This window comes from Equus przewalskii, chromosome 15, assembly GCF_037783145.1.
Source record: "Equus przewalskii isolate Varuska chromosome 15, EquPr2, whole genome shotgun sequence".
In the NCBI taxonomy this organism is placed as follows: Eukaryota; Metazoa; Chordata; class Mammalia; order Perissodactyla; family Equidae; genus Equus; species Equus przewalskii.
In genome coordinates this window covers 38415453-38436063 of record NC_091845.1, presented here as the reverse complement: position 1 = coordinate 38436063, position 20611 = coordinate 38415453, and the positions used below count along the sequence as shown (strand labels likewise).

The 20611-nt window shown below is 57.3% G+C and overlaps 1 protein-coding gene and 1 long non-coding RNA gene across 10 annotated transcripts in view; one reads left to right on the top strand and one right to left on the bottom strand.

Annotated features, from left to right (window-relative positions):
• Nucleotides 1-20611, top strand: part of LOC139075929 (uncharacterized) — a 51756-nt gene that overhangs the window by 400 nt on the left and 30745 nt on the right. For both annotated transcript variants that reach the window (XR_011526916.1, XR_011526917.1), the window contains exon 2: nucleotides 15443-15532. This is a non-coding gene — a long non-coding RNA (uncharacterized lncRNA). The remainder of the gene's footprint in view (nucleotides 1-15442; nucleotides 15533-20611) is intronic.
• CACNA2D2 (calcium voltage-gated channel auxiliary subunit alpha2delta 2) overlaps nucleotides 1763-20611 on the bottom strand; it is a 141178-nt gene continuing 122329 nt past the window's right edge. The window contains exons 7-39 of one of the 8 annotated variants that reach the window (XM_070574941.1): nucleotides 19471-19602; nucleotides 19213-19270; nucleotides 18446-18496; nucleotides 18220-18319; nucleotides 17948-18106; nucleotides 17608-17715; nucleotides 17431-17509; nucleotides 16785-16834; nucleotides 16509-16598; nucleotides 16230-16301; nucleotides 15943-16017; nucleotides 14621-14695; nucleotides 14470-14541; nucleotides 14311-14382; nucleotides 14165-14226; nucleotides 13201-13277; nucleotides 12149-12169; nucleotides 9369-9429; nucleotides 7177-7274; nucleotides 6861-6951; nucleotides 6690-6752; nucleotides 6438-6541; nucleotides 6051-6149; nucleotides 5870-5958; nucleotides 5627-5677; nucleotides 5322-5393; nucleotides 5066-5218; nucleotides 4865-4917; nucleotides 4689-4744; nucleotides 4405-4531; nucleotides 4117-4225; nucleotides 3934-4023; nucleotides 1763-3816 (exon numbers count right to left, since the gene is read on the bottom strand). In XM_070574941.1, the coding sequence (XP_070431042.1) occupies nucleotides 3676-3816; nucleotides 3934-4023; nucleotides 4117-4225; nucleotides 4405-4531; nucleotides 4689-4744; nucleotides 4865-4917; nucleotides 5066-5218; nucleotides 5322-5393; nucleotides 5627-5677; nucleotides 5870-5958; nucleotides 6051-6149; nucleotides 6438-6541; nucleotides 6690-6752; nucleotides 6861-6951; nucleotides 7177-7274; nucleotides 9369-9429; nucleotides 12149-12169; nucleotides 13201-13277; nucleotides 14165-14226; nucleotides 14311-14382; nucleotides 14470-14541; nucleotides 14621-14695; nucleotides 15943-16017; nucleotides 16230-16301; nucleotides 16509-16598; nucleotides 16785-16834; nucleotides 17431-17509; nucleotides 17608-17715; nucleotides 17948-18106; nucleotides 18220-18319; nucleotides 18446-18496; nucleotides 19213-19270; nucleotides 19471-19602 (2810 nt within the window). In that variant the 3' untranslated portion in view covers nucleotides 1763-3675. Of the gene's footprint in view, nucleotides 3817-3933; nucleotides 4024-4115; nucleotides 4226-4404; nucleotides 4532-4688; nucleotides 4745-4864; nucleotides 4918-5065; nucleotides 5219-5321; nucleotides 5394-5626; nucleotides 5678-5869; nucleotides 5959-6050; nucleotides 6150-6437; nucleotides 6542-6689; nucleotides 6753-6860; nucleotides 6952-7176; nucleotides 7275-9368; nucleotides 9430-12148; nucleotides 12170-13200; nucleotides 13278-14164; nucleotides 14227-14310; nucleotides 14383-14469; nucleotides 14542-14620; nucleotides 14696-15942; nucleotides 16018-16229; nucleotides 16302-16508; nucleotides 16599-16784; nucleotides 16835-17430; nucleotides 17510-17607; nucleotides 17716-17947; nucleotides 18107-18219; nucleotides 18320-18445; nucleotides 18497-19212; nucleotides 19271-19470; nucleotides 19603-20611 lie in introns of all 8 variants that reach the window. The other 7 variants (XM_070574934.1, XM_070574935.1, XM_070574933.1 and 4 more) reach the window with 7 other exon arrangements.

Sequence of the window (20611 nt, the reverse complement as noted above, 5' to 3'; positions counted from 1 at the left end):
ACTGGGTGTAAAATGCCAGTCCACCTGGGTGCTCAGGCTGCCGTTGTTAGAAGTGAGGTGGAGTCGCGACTCGAACTCAGGTCTCCTGTCCCTAAAGGAGCAAGGCTGGGCTGTTCTCAGTGACTCTCCTTCCCTTGCTGGCCCCAAAGAAGAGAGATCTCCCCCAACACTTGGGCCAGGCTGGCCCTGGACCCCTACTTCACTGCAACAGTGGCTCCCAGCAGGTTGTGTCCTGTGCAAACTGATTTTTTTTTTTGTATATTGGGTTGCTTTTTAAAAATATGTATATAATTAAAATAATTCTGTGACAAAATACATTTATAAATGCAGAATCCCTTCCTTTCAGCCACTAATCTCAGTACAACTGCCGATGTGTGCATAGCCTTCCAGGTTACAAAGGGTGTTGACACCCTTTATCTTTGTCTGGGGTCTGGATTCCACTGGATGCCACCCAGGGTAGAGTTGCCAGATTTAGCAAATTAAAATATGGGGTGCTCAGTCAAATTTGAATTTCAGATAAACAACAAATAATTTTTTAGTGTAAGCAAAATTTTTTTAGTTATATGTCGTGCAATATTGGAAACATAATAAAAAATCCTTGTTATTTATCTGAAACTCAAATTTGACACTGGATGTTCTGTATTTTATCTGGCAACTCTACCCTACAACCTCTGTCACTGTTGTCAGGCATGGGAGCTGTCTCAGGTTGCTAGTAAGGCATTGCTCTATGGCCAACCCCTGCAGAGGAGTGAGGAAAGAAAGATGTCCTCGCTAAGGCCTGGAATGCCCTCCTTCATTTATTTAGCATCTAAGGGCCCCCAGCCACAGGCCATCTCCTCTCTGAAACCTTGGCTGATTTCTTGCCCTTCTCATCTGGGGAGAAAGGATTTCTCCTCTGTAAGTCTCAGTTTGCTCATCTGTAGTAAAAGGATTTTTCCAAAGTTTCAGTTTACTCATCTGTAGTGTGGGGATAAACTAGTACCCAATTCTAAGGTTGTGGTGAGGACTTGGCCGCTGGGTGAGTGCCAAGTGTGTACTGTAAGAGAGCGAGTGTCAGCAGCACTGGGAAATCTCTGCACTGGTGACTATGAGTCTTTCCCCTTGAAAAGAACTTGAAGGTCACTTGAACTAGGGTTGACTATTAAGAGTTGGAATTAAAATGAACATGGGCATAAGGCAGGCCAGAAGGAGGCCCGAGGGGATTCTTGTAAACTGAGCTCAGCTTTGGGTTCCAGTGTGAGCAGCAGCGGCCACAGAGAGCATGGGGCTTCCAGCTTCCCCTGGGCTGGGAAGGAGCAGTGGTTGTGCTTGTGGGTGGGCCAGACCCTGGCCTGCTCTGGACAACAGCAGTGGGCCCTCAAGCACCAGGTCCTAGACTTGGGCCAGGTACTCACTCTTCACCCCAGCTGGAGGACCTGCCTGCTAGGCCTGGTTGGTCTGACCTTGTGGCTGCACACTTGCCTAAACCTGCCTCTCATCTCTGTCTTCTTTCCTCCACCCTCCTGGCCTTGAGCCTCTGGGAGACCTCTTTCTTTAAGGGTAGTTTCTCCTAGAGGCTTTTGAAACAATTATAAGAGACAAAGGATGTCAAAGATCTGGTACTTAGGAGGCCTGGGAAGTGTCAGGCCCTACACCCACCAGGAACCTAGATCGCTATGGCCTTCATTCCCAGGAGAGTGGTAGGTGGGACTCTGAGATCATGGCCACCTGTCTTCAGGCTACCCAATCCTCACCCCTGGGTAGACAGAGTGGATGGGAACCATTTGAAGTGAAAATATGAACATTATTTAATAACTGATCTTCTGTAATAAACCATTTGAAAATATTTTACAAGGAATCACACACACGATATTTTACAAAGTTTCTTGAGTTTTTTGTCACTGTTGTTTTTCTGACTTGTCTGTACAAAATAGAACAACCAAAAAAAAGGGCAGAGAAAAGGAAATGGCCCCCCAGTCCCCCACAGATCCCCCGAGCCCGAGGTGAGGGGGCAGCCAGGTCGGGTGGGTGATGAGAAGGATAAGACCCAGCTGGGGGTTGGACAACTACCTGATGGGGATTTTGCCTGTTTTTTAAACTTAAAATATATATTTTTCTGTATATGTTTGATTCTTTTTTATTTTTATATTCTCCATTGAGCACCTGACTACACTACAGTTATACACACGCCCCCGCAAGACATGGCTGGCATCTAGGCTGGGTGTACAACATGGGCGGCCACCCTGGCACCAGCAGCGGGCATGGACCATATACACACACTGAGAAAGCGACAAGCAACATGACATTAATTAACGGAGTCATTAATTAATGCATCACCCTCCCCCCTCCTCCCAGTCCATCTGAGCCCCACGGCCACATTCCCCTGCCCTCAGTCCTCTACTTGCCCCCAGGCTGGGATGCCTTTGAGGGAAATGACCACAATGAATGGTGTGAAGAGATATGCCTGGGCCCAGCCTGTGTGTGTGCACAGAGTGTGTATATGTGTGTATGTGTGCAAGTGTGTGTTCAGCGGGGAGGAGCAGTTTGGCCTCCTGGGGACAGGGAGTGTCTAAGTGGGAAGGAGATGGGGAGTGGCATAGGCCTGTGTGTGTAAGGGCCAGATTGAGGATGGGATGGTCCAGCCAGGAGTGATTAAGTCACCCCCGCTAAGGCAAAGGGCAATGTGTGGTGAGGGTTCCTCTGCCGAGGGGTGCAGGCAGTAGCATTTGATCCCACTGGGGGCCTGACACTAGTGAGAAATGGTTACAATGAGCACCTGGCGGGGTGAAGGGCATTTAGGGGACACTGGTGGCTAGGGTGAGACAGGGGTTTTTATCCCCTGCCCCAGCATTTGGCACTGTTTGACATTCAGCTTTAGAGACAGAGGACCAGCTGGGCTGCAGGTCAGATCAGAGGTGGGTGGTGAGCAGGAGATGGAGTGTGCATGTGCCAACCCTCCCACCAACCCCTCGCCCTGTGTAAGGCTTTGTGAGCCCCCACCCCCACCCCACCCCACCCCACCCCATGGTGTGTGCATGTGTTTGTGTATGTGTCCTCCGGGATATGTCTAATGTGAGTCCAGTTTCTGCCCTCAGGACTCCAATTATGTATATGGTTGTGTCTGAGCAGGTGTCACTGTCACTGCCCTGACACCTGTAGGGCTTGGGGTGGGGGACGTGGCTGTAGGCCTGAGAGGGACAGGAGTCCACTGGGGGCTGCCCCAGGACCTCTCTCCTGCCAGGATTGAAGCTGGGATGCACAGGCCTCAAACTGCCCATCTCAACTTCCTCCATTATTCCCAGGAAACCCAGATTTGGTCCTGAGTGGGGCAGAAGGGCCAGGTTAGAGGAGTCCAGCTGGGGCAGGGGCTAGGTCTCCCACACAAAGGGAGCCTCCGGGCAGGGCAGGTAGTGGAGGCCTGGTTTGACACCAGTACTGTGGCTTCCCTGTCCCAGCCCTCGGCGGTGGGTAAGTCCAGTGGGAATGAGGGGTCTGAGGACACTTTGACAGTTCAGCAGCGAGACGTGGCTTGGGGGCCAAAGACCTGTGGCGCCCTCCTTTGGGACCCTCCACTCCAAGGCGCAGACTCACGGGGTCTGGCACACCCAGGTCTTTGAGTGAGGGAGGGGGCGAGGCTCTAAGGCGGGGAGTGTGGGGCGGGAGAGCGGGGAAGAGGCAGGGAGGCCTGGGGGGCGCTCAGAGGCGGCGAGAGGCGTAGGCGTAGACTTGAGGCTGTGGCCGGGGAGGCAGGCCCAGGAGCAGCAGCAGCTGCAGGGAGACCAGGACGCCCAGCGACGGCGGGAAGGAGGCTCCACGGCCACAGTCTGAGGTATCTTCCTGCAGGAAGACAGAAGGAGCTGGTCGGCCTGGTAGGCCTGGGGCATGGGTGGGCGCAGGGCCTCACCAGCTCTGGGGAGGGGAGCGGGATGTCAAATCCGTCACCCCCCTCCTCACCGTTGCGTTGTAGTCGAAGCAGATGTGCGGACCTCTCCGGTATCGCGGTCTCTGTACCAGTTCACACTGCTCCGGGCCGTCCGCTGGGCATGGGTGGGGAGTCAAGGAGGCAGCAGCGGCACGGAGGGGGCGCACGGGGCGGGAGGGGGCGCGGGTGGCGGGGAGCGGCCGGGGCAGGATACAGTGTGTCTCCTTCTGCAGCAGCCGGCCTGCCTCACACTGGCTGCACAGCGGCTTCTCCGCCACCACGAAGAGAAGGTTGGTGTTGGTCAGTCTCTGCGCGTGGAATAGCCTGGAGGCGGCGTGGAGAGGCGGGGCGTTGAGATTCGCCCCTCCCCTCCGTCCCTTCCCCGCCCCCTGCAGCCTCGGCCCCGCCCCCGGCCGCGTCCTCCTGGCAGGCCCCGCCCCAAGGGCTCCGCCCTCAGCCCCACCCTGCCCCTCTGGTCCATACCCCACCCCCACCCCGGCCACCTGGAGCAGTTTCCGCAGTCGATAATGGCGTTGTAGGAGGCGTTCACTGAACCGAAGTAGTACTGGGTCTGTTTCATGACGCAGCTGCTCTCGCGCGCCTCGGGGTTGCTCTCGGCCTCCGCGGGGTCTGCGAGGGCCCAGAGTGCCTCAGCCCCATCCATACCTCCTGGCAGCGTCCTAGGCCTCAGCCTGGCCCAGCCCAAAGCCCCACACTACCCTTGAAGTCGGTCTCTGCTTAGATTGGGGAAGGGGGTTTGAGGAGGGGCCTCCAAAGCCCTGCCTACCTGCCTGGAACCAGCTGTGGGAGATGAGGCCATAGAGAAGCTGCTGGAACAAGGACCTGTAGGGTATGGGTCACTGAGTGAGAGTGGTCAGCAGAAGCCAGTGCCCTGCGCCGCTTCTCTTGAGCCCTCCTGGCCAAGGAGCACCCTCCCTTCCCCCTCTCCCCTCTAGGACTCACCAGGCAGCAGCTGAGGTCCACCAGGCCAGGTTAAGGAAGTCTGCAACCGTGGGCTGCACGGGAGAGAGGGGCATGGGCTACCATTGCTGCCCGTGGACCCGCGTCACCCCCAGCTCTCTTGTTAGAGGTGGGGGAGGGTGTCATCTGTGGGCAGGTCTCCCAGCACCCCCCATCTCCAGGGCAGGCATGGCTGGGGCTCACCACAAAGACCCCCCGGGGTGCAGCACCCAGATTGCCCTGGGGCTGGGGGGCACAGGCTGCTTGATAGTCATAGGACTCCTTGCGGGTGTAGAAGGAATTATTGTAGAGTGCCATCATCAGGTTGGCATCCACCTCACTGAAGAACCTGCCCACCTGGGGATGCCGGGAGGGAGCAGTAGTCACAGGGCTGGCAGTGCCACACCCCAAGAAAGCTCAAATCCAGACCTCCTCCTTCCACCCTCTTCCCAACCCTCACCTGGTCCCACTGATGGTTCTGGTTTGACAGCACCAGGAATCCCCCGTCATCAATGAGGATACAGAGCAGGTCCTGAGAGGTGGGGAAGGAGGAAGAAGATAGGGAGGGGCTTGGGCCCAGACCGTCCTCCCCAGACCCTGGCAGTCCAGTGGTTGAGTGGAGGGAGCACCATTCCCTCTAGTTCTGGTAAAGTTGTGAAGTCAGGGTGGGATGTTGAGACCCAGAGGCCAAGAGATGAGCTAGGAGTTGCAGTTGAGAATAAGAAATCTGGGAGTGGGGTGAGCTAGGGTTCAGGACACACGTACCTCATTGTTAACCTCACAGTCCATCTCACAGTGGCTGCTGGGGCCGCACTGCTGGGCAGAGAGCAAGGATTGTAAGGTGCCTACCAGTTTTCTCCCTCCCATCACCCTTCATACATCTGGGTCCCCAAGCTTTGTGCAACAGCCCCTGCCTCCCCATAGGTACCAGAGCCAATCTGAGTGGGAGGATTGGTAGGGCGACACCAGAATGGGTACTGCTGGGCTTACTGCCCCTACCCCAAGTACCTTCTGAGGCTGGTCCTGATGGGTACGGTTGCTGGCTAGCACCTTGAACTTCTCAGCCCAGGCCTCTAGGTCCAGCTTAACGCCTACCACTATGGAGCAGAGCAGGGGGCCATCAACGCCTGCCTGCCTGGGCAGCACCCTGCCCATTATCGTTTTCCCCGCCTCTGCCATGGGTGTTCACCTGCTGGCCTCAGTGTGCGTCCACCCAGGCTGAGCTCCACAGGCGTGCTGACGAGGATGCCCACTGTGTCATTCTCCAGCTCCAGTGGCCTTAACAGAGCTGGGGGTGGGGTGGGGCAGGGTGGTCAGGAGTGGGGGCTGGTGGCCACACTGACCACTCTATGCTGGGCCCTGCAGACCCAGGAGCCCAAGCCAAGGCTGACCTCAGCCTAAGCACCCAGCACCCAGCATAGCATTTGGCACAGCCTAGCTCTCTCTTCTCATCTGCCTCAGTCTCAGCCAGCCTTGTGTTTGAGAGGGGCCTCAGAGAGCAGAGCCTAGCCCTGGCTGAGTAGACAGGGAAGCCTCAGTTTCCCACCTGCTACTGGGCACCTGGGAGGACACTCACCATCCTGGTGTGGGGGCTTGAAGACATAGCCGTGGTTATCCAGGCTGCGGCGGTAGAAGCTGGCATTGAAGGGCTCAGGGTTCTCTGTCCAGTCCTCAGCTGCCCTGGTCACCCAAGACAGGCAGAGGTTTGTGGAAGGGGTGGTTTGTGGAGGACAGTGGTCTCAGCAAGTGCAAAGAGGCCTCTGGGCAGCAGGACAGAAACAGGGTCCTGGGCAGGGGCAGGGTGTCAGGTGGGGGGTAGGTCACTTACTTGTTGGGGAATATGCGAGTGATGCCACCGTCGGTGGCGGCAAACACGGCCAGAAGGCTGTACCTGGGGACAACAGGAAGGTGCAGTCACAGGCCTGCCTTTGGCAGGGCAGGGCCAGGGCCTCTGGACCCATCCCAGCCTCCTGCCCCCCACAGGCTGGGTGGTGCCTACGTGTTGAGATCCTGGTCCCGCCACACACGCTCCACCAGCTGCTGTGTGATTCCTGTGTCCAAGATCAGGTTGTGCAGAAGGAAGTTGTTGCCTGGAACGGGACAGCAGGGGTGGAGGGGGCATCTTCATGCGGCTCCCTGCCCACTCTTCCCCTACCCCCAAGGCTCCAATAGTAGCCTTCCCCATGACCTGGCCCAAGCCCTGCCCGAGGCTTGGGCTTGCATATTTCCACACCTGCCTGGTCTCTGGGTTCCTCTGGGCTGCCCCCATGCTGCCTGGGCACTGCCCAGACCCGGCTGCCCCACCAGGCACTCACACTGCTTGGAGTCTGGAGTCACTTTCTCCATGAGCTCAATGAAGTTTTTCAGGAACTCGGTGTTGTTGTCTGAGGCATTCAGGTCCTTGCAATACTCTCTGGGGGTGAGGAGGGGCAAGAAGAGTGGGCTTGGGGAGCTGGATAGGGAAGTGGGGTGGAGGCTTCCCAACAGGCCTGCCTGGCCATTTGCTGAGAAGCCCAGGCCTCAGGGAGGGACAGGTGTATCCCTACAGGCTACAGCCACTATGTGCCTGGCAGGCTCCCAGGTCTGAGTAGGGGCAGAGCTGACACGGGAATGAAGGTCTGCTCCCTCTACCCTGGTTCTCCCTCCAGAGCCTCCCACCTCTCCTGTGCAGCTGGACCCAGAGGGTGCACCTGGGAGGCTCCAGGAATTGCCTCACGGCCGGCCAGCTCATCCATGTGCATGCTGTAGCGTTCCCGTGGGCACAAGGTGGGCGTAGCACCAGCACCAGCTTAGTCAGCCTGCGTCTAACACCTCATCCTGCTGCGTCCTGGCTGTGCACCTTTGGGAAACTCACTCAAGCTTCCTGAGCCTCAATTTTTTTCATCATACCACAGACTATGTCAGGAAGTCACTGAGAACACATGGGTCTTTACAGTGGCTATTCCCTCTGCCTAGAATGCTCTTCCCCCAGAGGTGGACAGGCCAAATCCCTCACCTCCTCAAACCCTTGCTGGGCTCAGGCTCTGGGTCCAGAGAACATGGGGGCTGCGGGGTATAGGGAGGCCTGCTTGGGGCTCTGCTCTCCAGAAATCTTCACTGAGCAGTCCTTCTACCCTGGTAGATGGAGCTATTGCTCCTGCCCAATCCCTCATGCACACCCCTGCCACCAGAGACCTCCCCGTTGGCCCGTATGGCAGCAGCTTTGTGGGAATTTTTTAAATGCACTGCTTGCCCAGGTTGTGCTAAGGCCCACAGCTTGGTGAGGGCCCCTGGGACTGGGTCTCTGCCCTTACTTGCTCCCTGGCCCCCAAGGCCTTTGTGCAGTGTACAGCCTGCACTTCTGTGTGTGGAGGCCACAGCCTGATATACCCAGAGTGACACCCACACAGCTGTGCTTGAGATACAAGTCACCTGCAGCCCCCACCACCCACAATGTGTACATTTACATTTATGGGTTACTTTATTCATTCACCCAACAGTATTTGTCAAACTCTCCAGAGTCAAAGATACAGAGGTGACAAAAATGAATACAGTCCCTGCCCTCAGAAAGCTCCCTCAGTGTCATGTGGGCCGTACAGGCCTTTTCACACATTTCCACAGTCACTAATGCACAAAGCGCACCCCACATTTACACTCGGACTCATACAAATGTACACAATGACTCACAAATACAAACACACATCTACAGAGATTCACAGAGAAATTTGTGGGTACATGCACGCACGTGCACACACGGAGGTTAGGTGTGTCCAGAGCCACCGTGTGGTGCCTGAGAGTGCCCATGGGTCTCTGTCAGCTGCACCCACCTGCCCTCATCTAAAGCCCAGGTCACAGGGGAGGGCTTCACCATCTGGGGGCCCGCTGGCCTCCTCAGATGTGGTACAACAGGCAGAGGGTGTGCACATGAGGATGTGTGTGTGCATGCTGAGCATGCGCTCCAGGGATGGTCCAGGCCTGGGTCTGTGCTGGGCCCTGACCCCTTGCTTGTCAGGGCAGCTCCTCAGAGCCCCCATCGCATCTTTTCCCCCACCCCCATCCTCAGTGAGCCACCACACCTAGACTCGGCACTGCCGACAGGGGCTCTGGCTAGCTCGGTTCCCAGACCCACACAAACACTGACTGACACAGGACAAGGATGGGGTGGGGGTTGGGGAGGGCACCACAAACCAGAGCAGCAGCTGCCCAGGGAGGGGTGTGCTGTGGTCAAACAGCCCAGGGCAGAAAGGGCTTCTTCCTGGTTGCCTGGGAGGGCAGAGAAGGTCAGCAGAGAGTCCAGAGCCCTCCTCTAAGGCTTGGTGGGAGCTAGAGCTGTGGGCAGCTGGCCACTGCTGCCTGGTGTGGCTACATGGCCCAGGTATGCACACGGCCGCACATACAGGGCTATGCATGGGGTGGGGGCGACACTGCACAGGACACAGACACACAGAGCTCCAGGCAGCAGTGCAGGAGGCGGGGCCAGGGCGATCGGGGTTGGGGGGACACCTCAGCAAGGCCACACGCAAGCTACCTGGGAGCAATGAAAACATGTCCTTCAGACTCAAAGCTGCTGGGGAGCAGGAACTCAAAATCTGCAACAGAAACGGGGGGTTATCCGGCGGGGGCTGGGGAGGTGGGAGGCCAGGGGGCTCAGAGCTGATGGGGCTGGAGGGACAGGGAAGAGGGTGACTTGAGGGAGGGGAGACACCAGCAAAGAGGGAACCCGCCACTTCCACGTTCAAGTTCGAGCCAGAGAGAAGGGATGGGCGGGGTGGGGTGGAGGGCCTGTGGAGACTACAGCATCGCAGGAGGAGGGCAGTTATAGCCAATATGTTGCCCGGGCCTGGTCCTCTGTCGGCAGTGAGTCCCTTGGCGTAGCTGTATATGCTTCCATACGGCTGTATAGCACATATACACGGACACACACACACACATATATATATACACACACTGCTATATATATGCATGGTCTGGGGGAGGCGCCAGTCTCACTCTTATCACATCCGTAATGGAAAAAAACCGCATGCTGAGCTTCCTTTGCCTCCAAAGAGACTTTGAGGAAGGGAATTGGCTTTTGGCTGCGGATTTTTATCTCTCTTTCTTTGCTGCGGCTGTTTGCATTTTGGTAGGTCTTGCTTTTATTCTGTGTCAGGCATCAACATGGCCAAACCGCAGGGGTCTCTCACGGGCATGGACAGTCCAACCAGAGACAGTGTGGGCAGCTGGGGGTGGGCTGCAGTGCATTGTGGGAGTTCAGCAGTCCTCCCTAGGGTAAGAGGCTGGGTGAAGGGAGATCCTTGAGGTGCTTGGGAATATTCCTACACTGTAGGAGGAGAGCCTGGATGCTGGAAGGGGACAAGAGCACTGCTTGAACCTGCATACCTGCCCTCTTGGGCCTGGGGCATGAGAGGAGGTGGGGAAGAAGGGCTGGGTCTCCACCCTTTCTAGGACCCATTTGGGCTCAGAGCAGCCAGGGAGGAATGCTGGGCCTCCAGAGAAGGTGTGGGGTGCTACTGAGGGATCCACCAACTGGGCCTGTGCATGTGTATGAGAGTGAGCACGTATGCATGAGTGTGTAGTGCATGTGAGAGCATGTGTGTGTGTTTGCATGAGTGTGTATGTGTGTGCAAGTGTCTTTGTGTGCGTCTGTGAGTGATGTGGCCACATCACAGGGATGTAGCCACTGGGGAGTCCTCTGTGGCCTCTCCCTGCTCAGCTGGACCAGCCACCTCCCTGGTCTGCATCTGGGAGGTATCCCTCTGCTCTCAGCCTGTCGCACTCTGGGCAGTCCACCTTTTCATCCTTTACCCAGACTCTAACCTCTCTGTCACCCTAGGCTTTTATTTTTGCAGAAGAGGGGTCTCCCCTGTTCCCAAATATTCCCACAATGCACTGCAAGATTCCAGGGACAGCGGACATGGGGTGCCTGGGCAGTCACTGGTTGGACTGTTGCTTTCTGATAGGATTGTGAGGCAGGGTTTGGACACAAGCCGACAGGGAAGGGGGGGAAGAGGATGAGGAGAAAGAAAAAGGAGATGGGGAGAAGGAAGGGAGATTATGCTATGGTTGTCATTGTTACCATGGCCCTGCATTTCTGGGGTCACTGGGAGGGCTGTGGGAGGGGGAGAGAAGGCAACTCAAGCCAGTGGGAGTAGGGCCCATCCCCACCCCGGCTAGTGGGGGTAAGCTGTATCCCCTTTACTGGACTAGGCTGGGCAGGGCCCCGAGGGCTTCCTGAGGAGCTCGTGCCTCCATGGGGACTGGGGACAGGACATTCCCTTATGGCTCTCCATGCTCCATCTGCCCAGGCATTCCTTAGGAGGGGCATCTCTGTGCACCAGTGATAGAGACCCTCGTGGGCTGTCCTCTCTCACTCCCCTTGTTCTCTGCCAGGGTCTGAGTTCACTTCCTGCCTTTCCTGGAAGTCTCTGGCTTGGGCATCTCTGAGTGCTAGAACCTTTTTTTTCACACCCAGCTGATTTCCTCCAAGCTCTTTTGCTGGCCCTTGGGGTCCAGACAGATCCACTTCCATTCCCGGCCAGGGTCCTGGTCCCCAAGTCTGCTTTTACTTCCTGGAGGAAGACCTTCTGCATACCTGACTACCCTCCCCAAGAGTAGTGAGCACCCCAGGGTAGGGTTGGGCCAGTGGACCTTAGCATGGTTTCTGGGAGTAGTGGAGGCAGCAGGGGACAGGAACTTCAACATCTAGGCCAGTGCCCATTATGGTCCAGTCTGTCCTGTTCTCCCAGTGGCCTGGCTGCTCCCCTATCCTGCCCATGCCCCAGGATCAGGGTGTGAGGCTTCCAAAGACTTCTGTCTCCCCTTGGGAGGGCTGCCAGCTTCTAGAGCCACTGCCAGAGATGAGAGGAGGGAGAACTATCCCAGAGGAAGCCTCGTGTGCCTGGCCCTTTCCCATAAGCCTCACATAAGCCCTTCTGAGGACTGATCTACCCCTGCTGGGTGGGAGGTGGTGGAGAGGCATCCAGCCCTGTCCCCACTGTTGAGTTGTCTTGGAAAGACAGAGAAGGGTAGAGCAGGGGCCTCCCCAGAGGGAGCGAGGAGGATGAGGAGGGGGCCTGAGCTCTCAGAACACGCTGGAGACCACCCTGCGGGCAGGGCCAGGGGAAGGGCTAATGGCTTTAATGGGGTTTACGTTCAGAGGGAAGGCAAGAACTAGAGGAGCCAAGGGGATGCTGGGAGGACCCTGGAGAGCAGGGGTTTTGCTGGTCCTGGGCAGGGTGGGGGGCAAGCAGGGGCGTGAGGGTGGGTGGGGTGGGGAGAGGAGGGTGCACTGGTTCTGAATATACTTGCCCTTCAGTTTGCTGATTGGCACTGGGACAGTCCACCAAGAGAGAAAGCGAGGAAAACAGAAACAACACAAACACAAAAACAAACGAAAAGGGGGAGGGGAAGGGGGGGGCACAAACAATATTTTATTCAATGGCTGTTTGAATGAAAATATTGTGTCTCATCATCATACCAAAAGGAAACTTTTTGCAAGAAAACGACATGAGAGAGAAAGAGAGAGCAAGAAAACTCAAAGTAGATGAGCCCCAGCCAGCCAGGCATGTGGGGGGCGCCCGGTGGGGCCGGACCCCGGCCTCCCTCCCAGTGACCTCGGCGGGGCAGGCCCTGGGGGAGGCCCGGGTGAGGGGGACATGCAGGGATGAGCCACAGGCAGAGGAGAGGGAGAAGGAGGGAGGGAGGGCAAGAGAGGGGGAGAGGGAGGGAGGGGTGGGAGAGAGAAATGGAGGGAGTTAGCAGAAGGGAGAGGGAAAAGAGGGAGAGAGACAGAGAGGCTGGGGTGCAGAGAGGGTAAAGGGGTGGGGAGAGGAGGAAGAAGCAGGGGTGGGGGGAGAAAGAAGGAGGGGCAAAAAGAGAGTAAGGGAGGAGTGGGGTGGGAGGGAGGTGGGAGGTCCAAGATGAGGGAGGAGGTGAGGAGGGAATGCGAGAGGAAGAGTGAGGGGGACAAAGGGGAGAGACCCTGGGAGGTGGCCCCATGGGGGAGAGAGCTGAGCAGGGGGAAGAATAGATGAGAGGAGGGGGTGTCTTCCAAGAATGCAGCCCCGAGGGGTGTGCAGGAGAGGCAGGCTAAGGAGGGAAGACACGGAGTAGGAGAAACCAAAAACAAAAACCTCAACGGAAACCATGAGAGAATGGTTTGGAACCAAATCTGAGAAAAGGCAAGCATGCAGATTTCCACAGACTTTCCGATGGCCATGGCCCGTGCCCCAGCCTGCGGGTGCCTGGGGGTGGGCAGACTGGACACCTTGCCGCAAGCGGCTGGCTATGCTGCCTGGGGCCGGCCAGGGTGTGGGGCAGAGGCAGGGGTGCAGGGCACAGGCAGGGGCTGGACCACTTACACTTAACCTGCAGGATCTGGTCGCTGAGGTTGGCTTGGAGGTAGAAGGTGCTGTAGGGCGGGAGCACTAGCCCTAGGCTGGGGAGGAAGGGAGGGGAAGAGTGCAGGTCACTGCTGGGGAGAAGTGGGCCACACTGGCACCCCCCTCCCCATGGCCTTGGAGCTGGGTGGAGAGGCCTAGGGTGTGGCATCCTCTCCCCTGACCACCAGGGACAGCTTTCCCTGGTTAGCTGTGGGAGACTCATGGTCTAGGGGCCTGGACCTCCACTCCCCAAACTCTCCTGGAGGCCTCAAAAATCCCAGCCTCAAAGCAAATCCACCCACCCCTCACCCCCAGCAGCCTCCCCCAACACACTACCTGCCCAGCCAGCCTCCTCCATCTGACCAGCAGCAAACTCACAAGGGGCAGAACACTATCAGTGAGCTAGGCCATGGGGGCGTGCAGCCATGGGAATGGGGTCCACAGTCCCCAGAGACTCAGGCCATATGAGAGCCAGCTGAAAGCAGGGCTGGCACTAGCATGGAGAAGGGCAGTCCCGGGGGTGTGAATGAGAACAGCTCCAGGGAACACAGGCCTGCACTGCCTGGGCCTAACCTACAAGGGGACCCGCTCCAAGGCTGTGGTGCCTGTTGAGAGCAGGCCTGTGAATGTGTTGAGGATGACATCCTGGGTGCAGATACCCAGGGATACAATCCAGGCGAGAGGGACATGAGAGGGTGGCAGGCCTTGGGGAAATGTCAGATGTACTGTTTTGTCTCTGTTCTGCACTCCCAGGAGATGGAGCTTGTTCCTGAAGGGCTAGCGAGAGGCCCTGGTGGGACTGAGGGTCCTGGGGTGAGTAGTGAGCAGCCCCACTGGGATTTGACAAACTGGGATGGGAAAGGAAGGGGGCACCTGGGCTCAGACTCTGGGCTCTGGGGCCACCTCTGCCCCTCCTTGTCGGCCCAGTGCTGGCCCCACTCACCTGTAGTTGGTGCTCCTTATGGGCACCCAGGTGTAGTTCCGCATCACCTCGTCTATGTACCTCTAAAAGAAGAGGCTGGGTCAGGTACTTGGGCTAGCTGGCAGGTGCCCACTTGATTCTCTGTCCTCCCTCTACCACATTCTCACCTCGTCCAGGGACTTGACCAGTGTTCTGATCTGCTTGTGGCCCTTGTTACCATCGATCATACTCCGACGTATCTGGAAGGGACAGAGAGGTGAGAGGCAGGGCCCCTACCCTCCTCTGCTCTGGGTACACCCCATCCATACTAGCCTCCTTCTCCTTACCTCCTCCTTGTTCTCATCCTCCAGCTCTGCATCCAGGAAGTCCAAAGTCACAGGTTCCCGGAAGTTGGTGGTCTGCAGGAGGCAGGGCAGGAAGTCAGAAATCCCCATCTTGCAGGGTCACTCCCCACTCCAGGCCACCCATCTAGCTCACCTGAGGCTTGAGGTTGGGGTGCAGCAACACATAGCCATTCAGGTCAATGGCAAACACGTAGCCGTTGGCTCCAAGCTGGGGGTGTAGATTGGGGGCTCAGGGCCTGGAGGGCTGTTCAGGGATTCCCCGGGCTCTGGAGCTCTTCCTCGTCCTGCCTCCCATGCTGCTGAGGGGTGCTGTTTGCCTGCCTGGGCCAGGAGCCCCCACATGCCACACCGCCCCAAACCTGCCTCTCAAGCCAAGCCCAGCAGGCTGGTACCCCTCATGCACCAGCCCTTGCTGAGGCCAACCAACTCCACGAGACCACAATTCAGTTTGACCTTCTGCAGTTCTTGCCCATTCCCTGGTTCTCATGGAGCTGTCAGTCAGCTGGACTGCTCCACTCCACTGGCCCCACAAGGCTGCTGTTGTCCTTCCCATCCCCTCCCCCCACACTACTGCCTCCTCTTGCTCCCCATCTCAGTAGAGTGCAGGGGGAGGAGTACACCCTGGGAACCCCTGGGGCCACCCTTCCAAGTGGAACGGAAGGGAAACTAGGTGGGACCCTGGACTTAGCCTTACCTCTCTGAGGTGGTTTTGTCACTGCACATGGAGGCCAATGACATGGGGCCTTCATGTGGCTCAGGTTTAAGCATGCTGTCACACATGCCTCATCCCCCACCCCTTTCACAGCCAAGACCCAAACTCCCTCTGCCATGGCCCTGGGCCAGCCACACTGATGTTGCCCCTTCCCTGGCTTATAATTCTGTTTTTCACCTTCAGGCCTTTGCCTAGGGAGTTCGCTCTGCCTCCAAGGCACGCTTTTCCCTCCTTTCTACCTAGGACACTCCTGCCTACAGATAGTCCAGGGGTTGGCAAACTACAGCCCATGGGCCATGTCTGGCCTGCCACCTGTTACTGTACAGCTGTCAGGTAAGAATGGTTTTTATATTTTTAAATGGTTGAAAAAGATCAAAAGAAGAATTATATTTCATGACATGAAAATTATCTGAAATTCAAATTTCAGTATCTACAAACAAAATTGTGTTGGAACACAGCCATACCCATTTATTTGTTTTGTCTTTGGCTGTTTTCTCACAGCCCAGCAGAATTAAGTATGAATATGAATATTTAGGCTGGCAAAGCCTAAAATATTCATAGTCTAGCCCTTTACAGAAAGTTTGCTGACCTCAGCTGGAGGCCCAAGGTCGCCTCCTCTGGAAGCCTTCCCTGACTGCCTAAGCTCAGTGGTCTCCATGTAATCCCCATCAGTCTCCTCTGCTGAGCCTGGTTTGTGTCCACGTGGGAGGCAGAGCAGGGCTGATGGGCAAGTGGACACTCACCGTGTAGTTGGGAGTCAGCCTCTTAATGTCATTCAGAGCCACATCTATGCCCATCACGCCCAGGATCAGCTGGTTCTGGGAGCAGAGGCATGGGAATCTGCAATGGGCTCAATTCCGTGGGGCCCCACTATCTAACCCTCCACACCCAAGGCCTCAAGGTGCTCCCACAAGCATCTGCCCCTGTCCAGTGTGCAGGCCCGCCTATAACCTCCTCCATCCCAGACCTGCTAGGGTCACGGCCAATCCTCCCCAGGTATGCCTAGCCCTTCCCCAGTGGGGGACCTCACCTTCTTTTCTCCAGGACCATCCTGCGTCAGGTTGAAAACGGGGAGGGTCCCTGTTACCACCAACCCCAGTCCCTGAAGGGAGAGGAGGATGAGGGGTCAGTCTCCTGTGGCCAGCCATGCCCCGACCCTGTGTTCAGACCAGGGGCTCAGGCATAGGCCACTTCCCTTTCTCCTCTGTTTGGTTTACCCCCATAAGGTAAGTCCTCAAAGGACTTGACTGTGGGTACATCCCTGGGGGAAGGTCATGAGCCCCACCCCTTCCTTGCCCAGAGACCTTACCAGTGCATCCTCATACACGTTGGTCCATTGCACCTGCTTGGCCTCCTTGCCTGCCAGCACCATGGGCCTGCCCAATACGTCTAGATATTCCTGGGGAGGGAGTGGCAGGCAAGGGTCCTGAGTTGGCCTGCCCCTCCTGTGGCACCGTCCCTGTTCTGCCTCCCTCTGCATCAGAACGCCACCAGGGGGTGCACTCACCCCACAGCAGCCCATCCTTCCCGCCATCCCGTGGAAGCAAGAGGCTGGGAGGAGGATGGGGGCCCCCCACAGTCTCACCTGCGTGTTGATGCGGATGGCGCCGATGGAAGGGATCTCAAAATAGTAACCTGTGAGGGTAGGGGAGGCAGAGGTAGGACTGAGTGGTGCTCAGGACCCATGGCACTGGGAGCCCTATACCCTAGGCTGTGTCTGCAGCCCTGACTTGTCGCTCAGGCTTCCTTTCTTTTTGGTGTCACTCACCCCAAACTCATGTCCCTTTAGTGCTCTCTGCCATTGCCTGTCAATGGGACTGATGCTATGGAAGAGGCTATGAATGCAGATGTATAAGGAAGCAGAGCTGGGTGGAAGGGAGGAGCCTGAGGCCTGAAGTTCCTTATTCTAGGATGGCAGTGACATTCAAGAGTCCACCCAGGGCCAGGCCCAAATGCACAGAGAGATGAACTGACCAGCCAACATATGCAGGAACAGACAAGCTGGGAGATGGATGGACAATGGACAGACAAATGGGCAGAAAGATGCTCAGTCAGACGGAGAAGTTAGGAAGCCAGATAGACAGATGGGCAGTCACATAGATGGAAAGATAGACAGTGGATAAATAAGCAGCTGGCTAGCTGGACATAAGGAAGGACAGGTGGACAACCAACCCAATGGACTGCAGGACATGGCAGGCAGGCCCCGTGGCAGTGGTGCCTGGATGAGGTACCTTTGTTGGCGCAGGCCATCCACTGCAGGGGTGTGACATCGTAGTTGTGCTGCCCCACGGAAAAAGTGAACACGCGTACCTGTTTGGGGCTTGAGGTTACTGCTGCAGCTGCCAGAAGACAACCCTCCCCTGTACTGGGCCCAGGTCAGGGCAGCCCCCGCCTGGGCTGAGCCTCACCGTCCGGTTAGGCCAATTGTACTTCTCAAAGACGTCCTGCACGCGGTCCTCACCGCCGTCCGTGAACATCATGATCATCTTATTGCAGTTGGCACGAGTGATGTTGGACTGGGCAGGAGTAGGGCTGGGGTCAGGCGGCTCTTGGCCCCTCCCTGGTCCAGGCAGGCCTTCCCCCTGGCAGACCTGGCCCTCTGGCCCTCCTCCCCAACAGCAGATGGTGCTATCTGCCTGAGCTGCCTGTTGGGCGCTAACAAGGCCATCCGTCTTGATTTCCCTGGTGTCACCAAGCCCTGGCCCTCGTCCGCCCCCAGCCGCCTGCTTGCCCACCCATGGGGCTCACGTTCTGTAGCTGGTCGAAGGCATACTCAAAGCCGGCCTTGTAACCTGTGGTGCCCTTGGCCACCATGCCCTGCACAGCTTCCTTGAACACCTTCTTGTTACGCACATTGGCCTGCACGAGGTGTGTGAAGCATGACACAGGCTGCGCCTTCTCGTTGAACTGCAGTGACAGTGAGGGCAGTGAGTGGCCTCAGGCTGGCCAGGGCAGGCAGCTGTTGCACAGGGCAGATGGAGGTAACCCATTCCTCACCCACCTGCCCCCCTGGCACTCACTGAGGCCACATTCACGTAGTCATCGTCGGACAGCGTGTCCAGCATCTCACAGACAGATGTCTTCATCAGCTTCAGGGTCAGGCCGCTCACGCTTCCACTCCTGGGGAGTCATGGAGGCAGCAGGTAGGCCTCAGGTGTTCTCCTGCTGTTCGCCCATGATGTTCCTGGGCAGCAGATTCCAGCCCTTGCCCCACCCCCACCCCACCTGCCAGCATTGCTCACTCACACATCCACAATGATGACCATGTCCTTGGGCGACGAGGCCCCCTGGATATACCTGCTCAGGAGAAGCATCAGTTAGAGCTAGCCTCACTGGGACCTTATGTCCTTCCTTCCTTCACCCACATATTGATTCAACATTTTCCTATTAAGCATCCACTGCATGGGCCAGGCAGGGTTCCTGGCACTGACAATACCGTGTTTAATAGAACAGCCAGTCCTTGCCTATGACATGAGTGACCTGGTCCCTCAGAACATGAACAACCCCAAGAATGGGTGAGCAAGTGATCCAGAGCGGAGGCAGGAGGCATATTCCCTGGCCTCCGGGGCTTGTCATGTCTCCTGACCCAGGCTGAGGTCCCAAGGGCAGAGCCCTACCTGTGTATGAGATTGAACAGGTGGCAGGGAGGAGGTCACAAGGTATTGCAGGAGAGGCAGAGCAGAGGGTAGCAGTGTCTAGGGCTCAGATGGGTGGTGCAGGGGCTGTCCAACCCCACACAGGATACATCCACCCTTGGGAACCCCCAATGGCCCAATCCCTTGGGCCTGAGGGGGTGGAGAGCTGGGCAGTAGACTGGGGGCAGAGGCAGCTGGGAGGCCTGCTGGGGTGATGGGATCCATTTTCCAGTGGCAACGATGTGTGAAATGAAAATTGGATAGAGCTGGCTGCGCCCTGCTTGGAGGCCTGAATAGCAGGAGGGAGGGGAGCAGGCAGGAGAGGAGAGGAGGGGAGCTGAGAGGGTGTCCCTGCCCAGCCCCTCCTTTCTCACTCACCAGGGTCTCCTTCGGACATCGTACAGGTCGATTTTCTTGGGGGCTCGCCACGGGGTGGCTGTGGGAGGAAAAGAGGTGAGGGGGAACTGACCAGGGAAGAGCCTGGGCCTGGCCCAGTCAGGCAGGCCTTGAAGGAGTGGCCAGGCCACGCCACAGAGTACACGGTGACCATCCCACCCCACACACCCCAGGATGAGTTGGCTGGAAGATGGAAGAAGGTAGGGTACTGAGGGGACAGGGGAGATGGGCTGCACCCACCTGGATAGTAGCGAGTGACTCCCGTTGCACTGCCGAAGACCTGCCACAGCAGTGTGGGGTCCTGCCTGCGGTTCTCGATGAACACATTCTCCAAGGCCTCTGTCCAGTTGAGCTCATTAAGGATGACGGTGGCTAAAGGGGAAGCAGGGGGCTGAGGTGGGAGGTGCCTGGGCTGGCCCCTTGCTGAACCTCACCACAACAACACCCATGTGTGTGCCGCCTGCTTAAAAAGCCTCACCTGCTCTCTGCCTCGCCAGGACCTCCCTCATTCCCCAGGGCTCAGCTGAGGCTTTACCAACTCCTCCAGGAAGACTTCCTGGTCCTCACCCTCTCCCAAGTCATTAAAGAAACAGCTCAGCCTACCCTTCAGCAGGCCCCACATGATCAAGCAGGGCAGCTGTAGCCTGGGGCTCCTGCGGAGGGACCACCCAAGTGGCAGAGAGCTGTGAGCTGGGATGCCCATCCAGCATGCTTTAGTTGGAGCCTGCGGCTGGTCCCTGGGGAGCTCACCCACTCAGCATGCACTCCAGGCCACAGCCACAAGAAAGCAATTAAGGGCCCGATTATGGGGCTGGAATTATTCAGCTATTAAGGTACTTGATAAGCTGGAAGCCACTCAGCTCCATGATTAATCAACTGGGGCCAGGAGCAGGCAGGGGTGGGGACAGGGGCTCTTGGAGGGGCAGGGGCTGTGTCGTGATCCTGCTCCAACACAGGCACATGCACTTGCATGTGTGTTCGTGCACGTGCACACACACACACACACACACAAACACACACACACAGGCTGCACTCCCCAACAGGTATACCTGCCTCTAACCTCTGTGTTTCCAAACAGGTGTGTGATTCCCTCGCCCCCAAACCTACCTGCCCAGTAGCCTGATTGTTGCCATGGGCACAGAGGCACACATGCTGATACCTACACACCAGTCTGCAGGAGGACACCAATGGGTCTTGCTCTCACAACCCCCCATGACCAGTTACCCCCACCTTCCCTTTCCCCCGACCTTTGTGGCCAGACTCACCCCTATGCACACTCACAGAGCAAGGCTCCTCTCAGATGAATGGACTGAAGCCTGCAGATCCCTCCACCTGGGCGGAGACTCAGGATGGCTTGAGCAGTACCCCACACCCCAAGGCA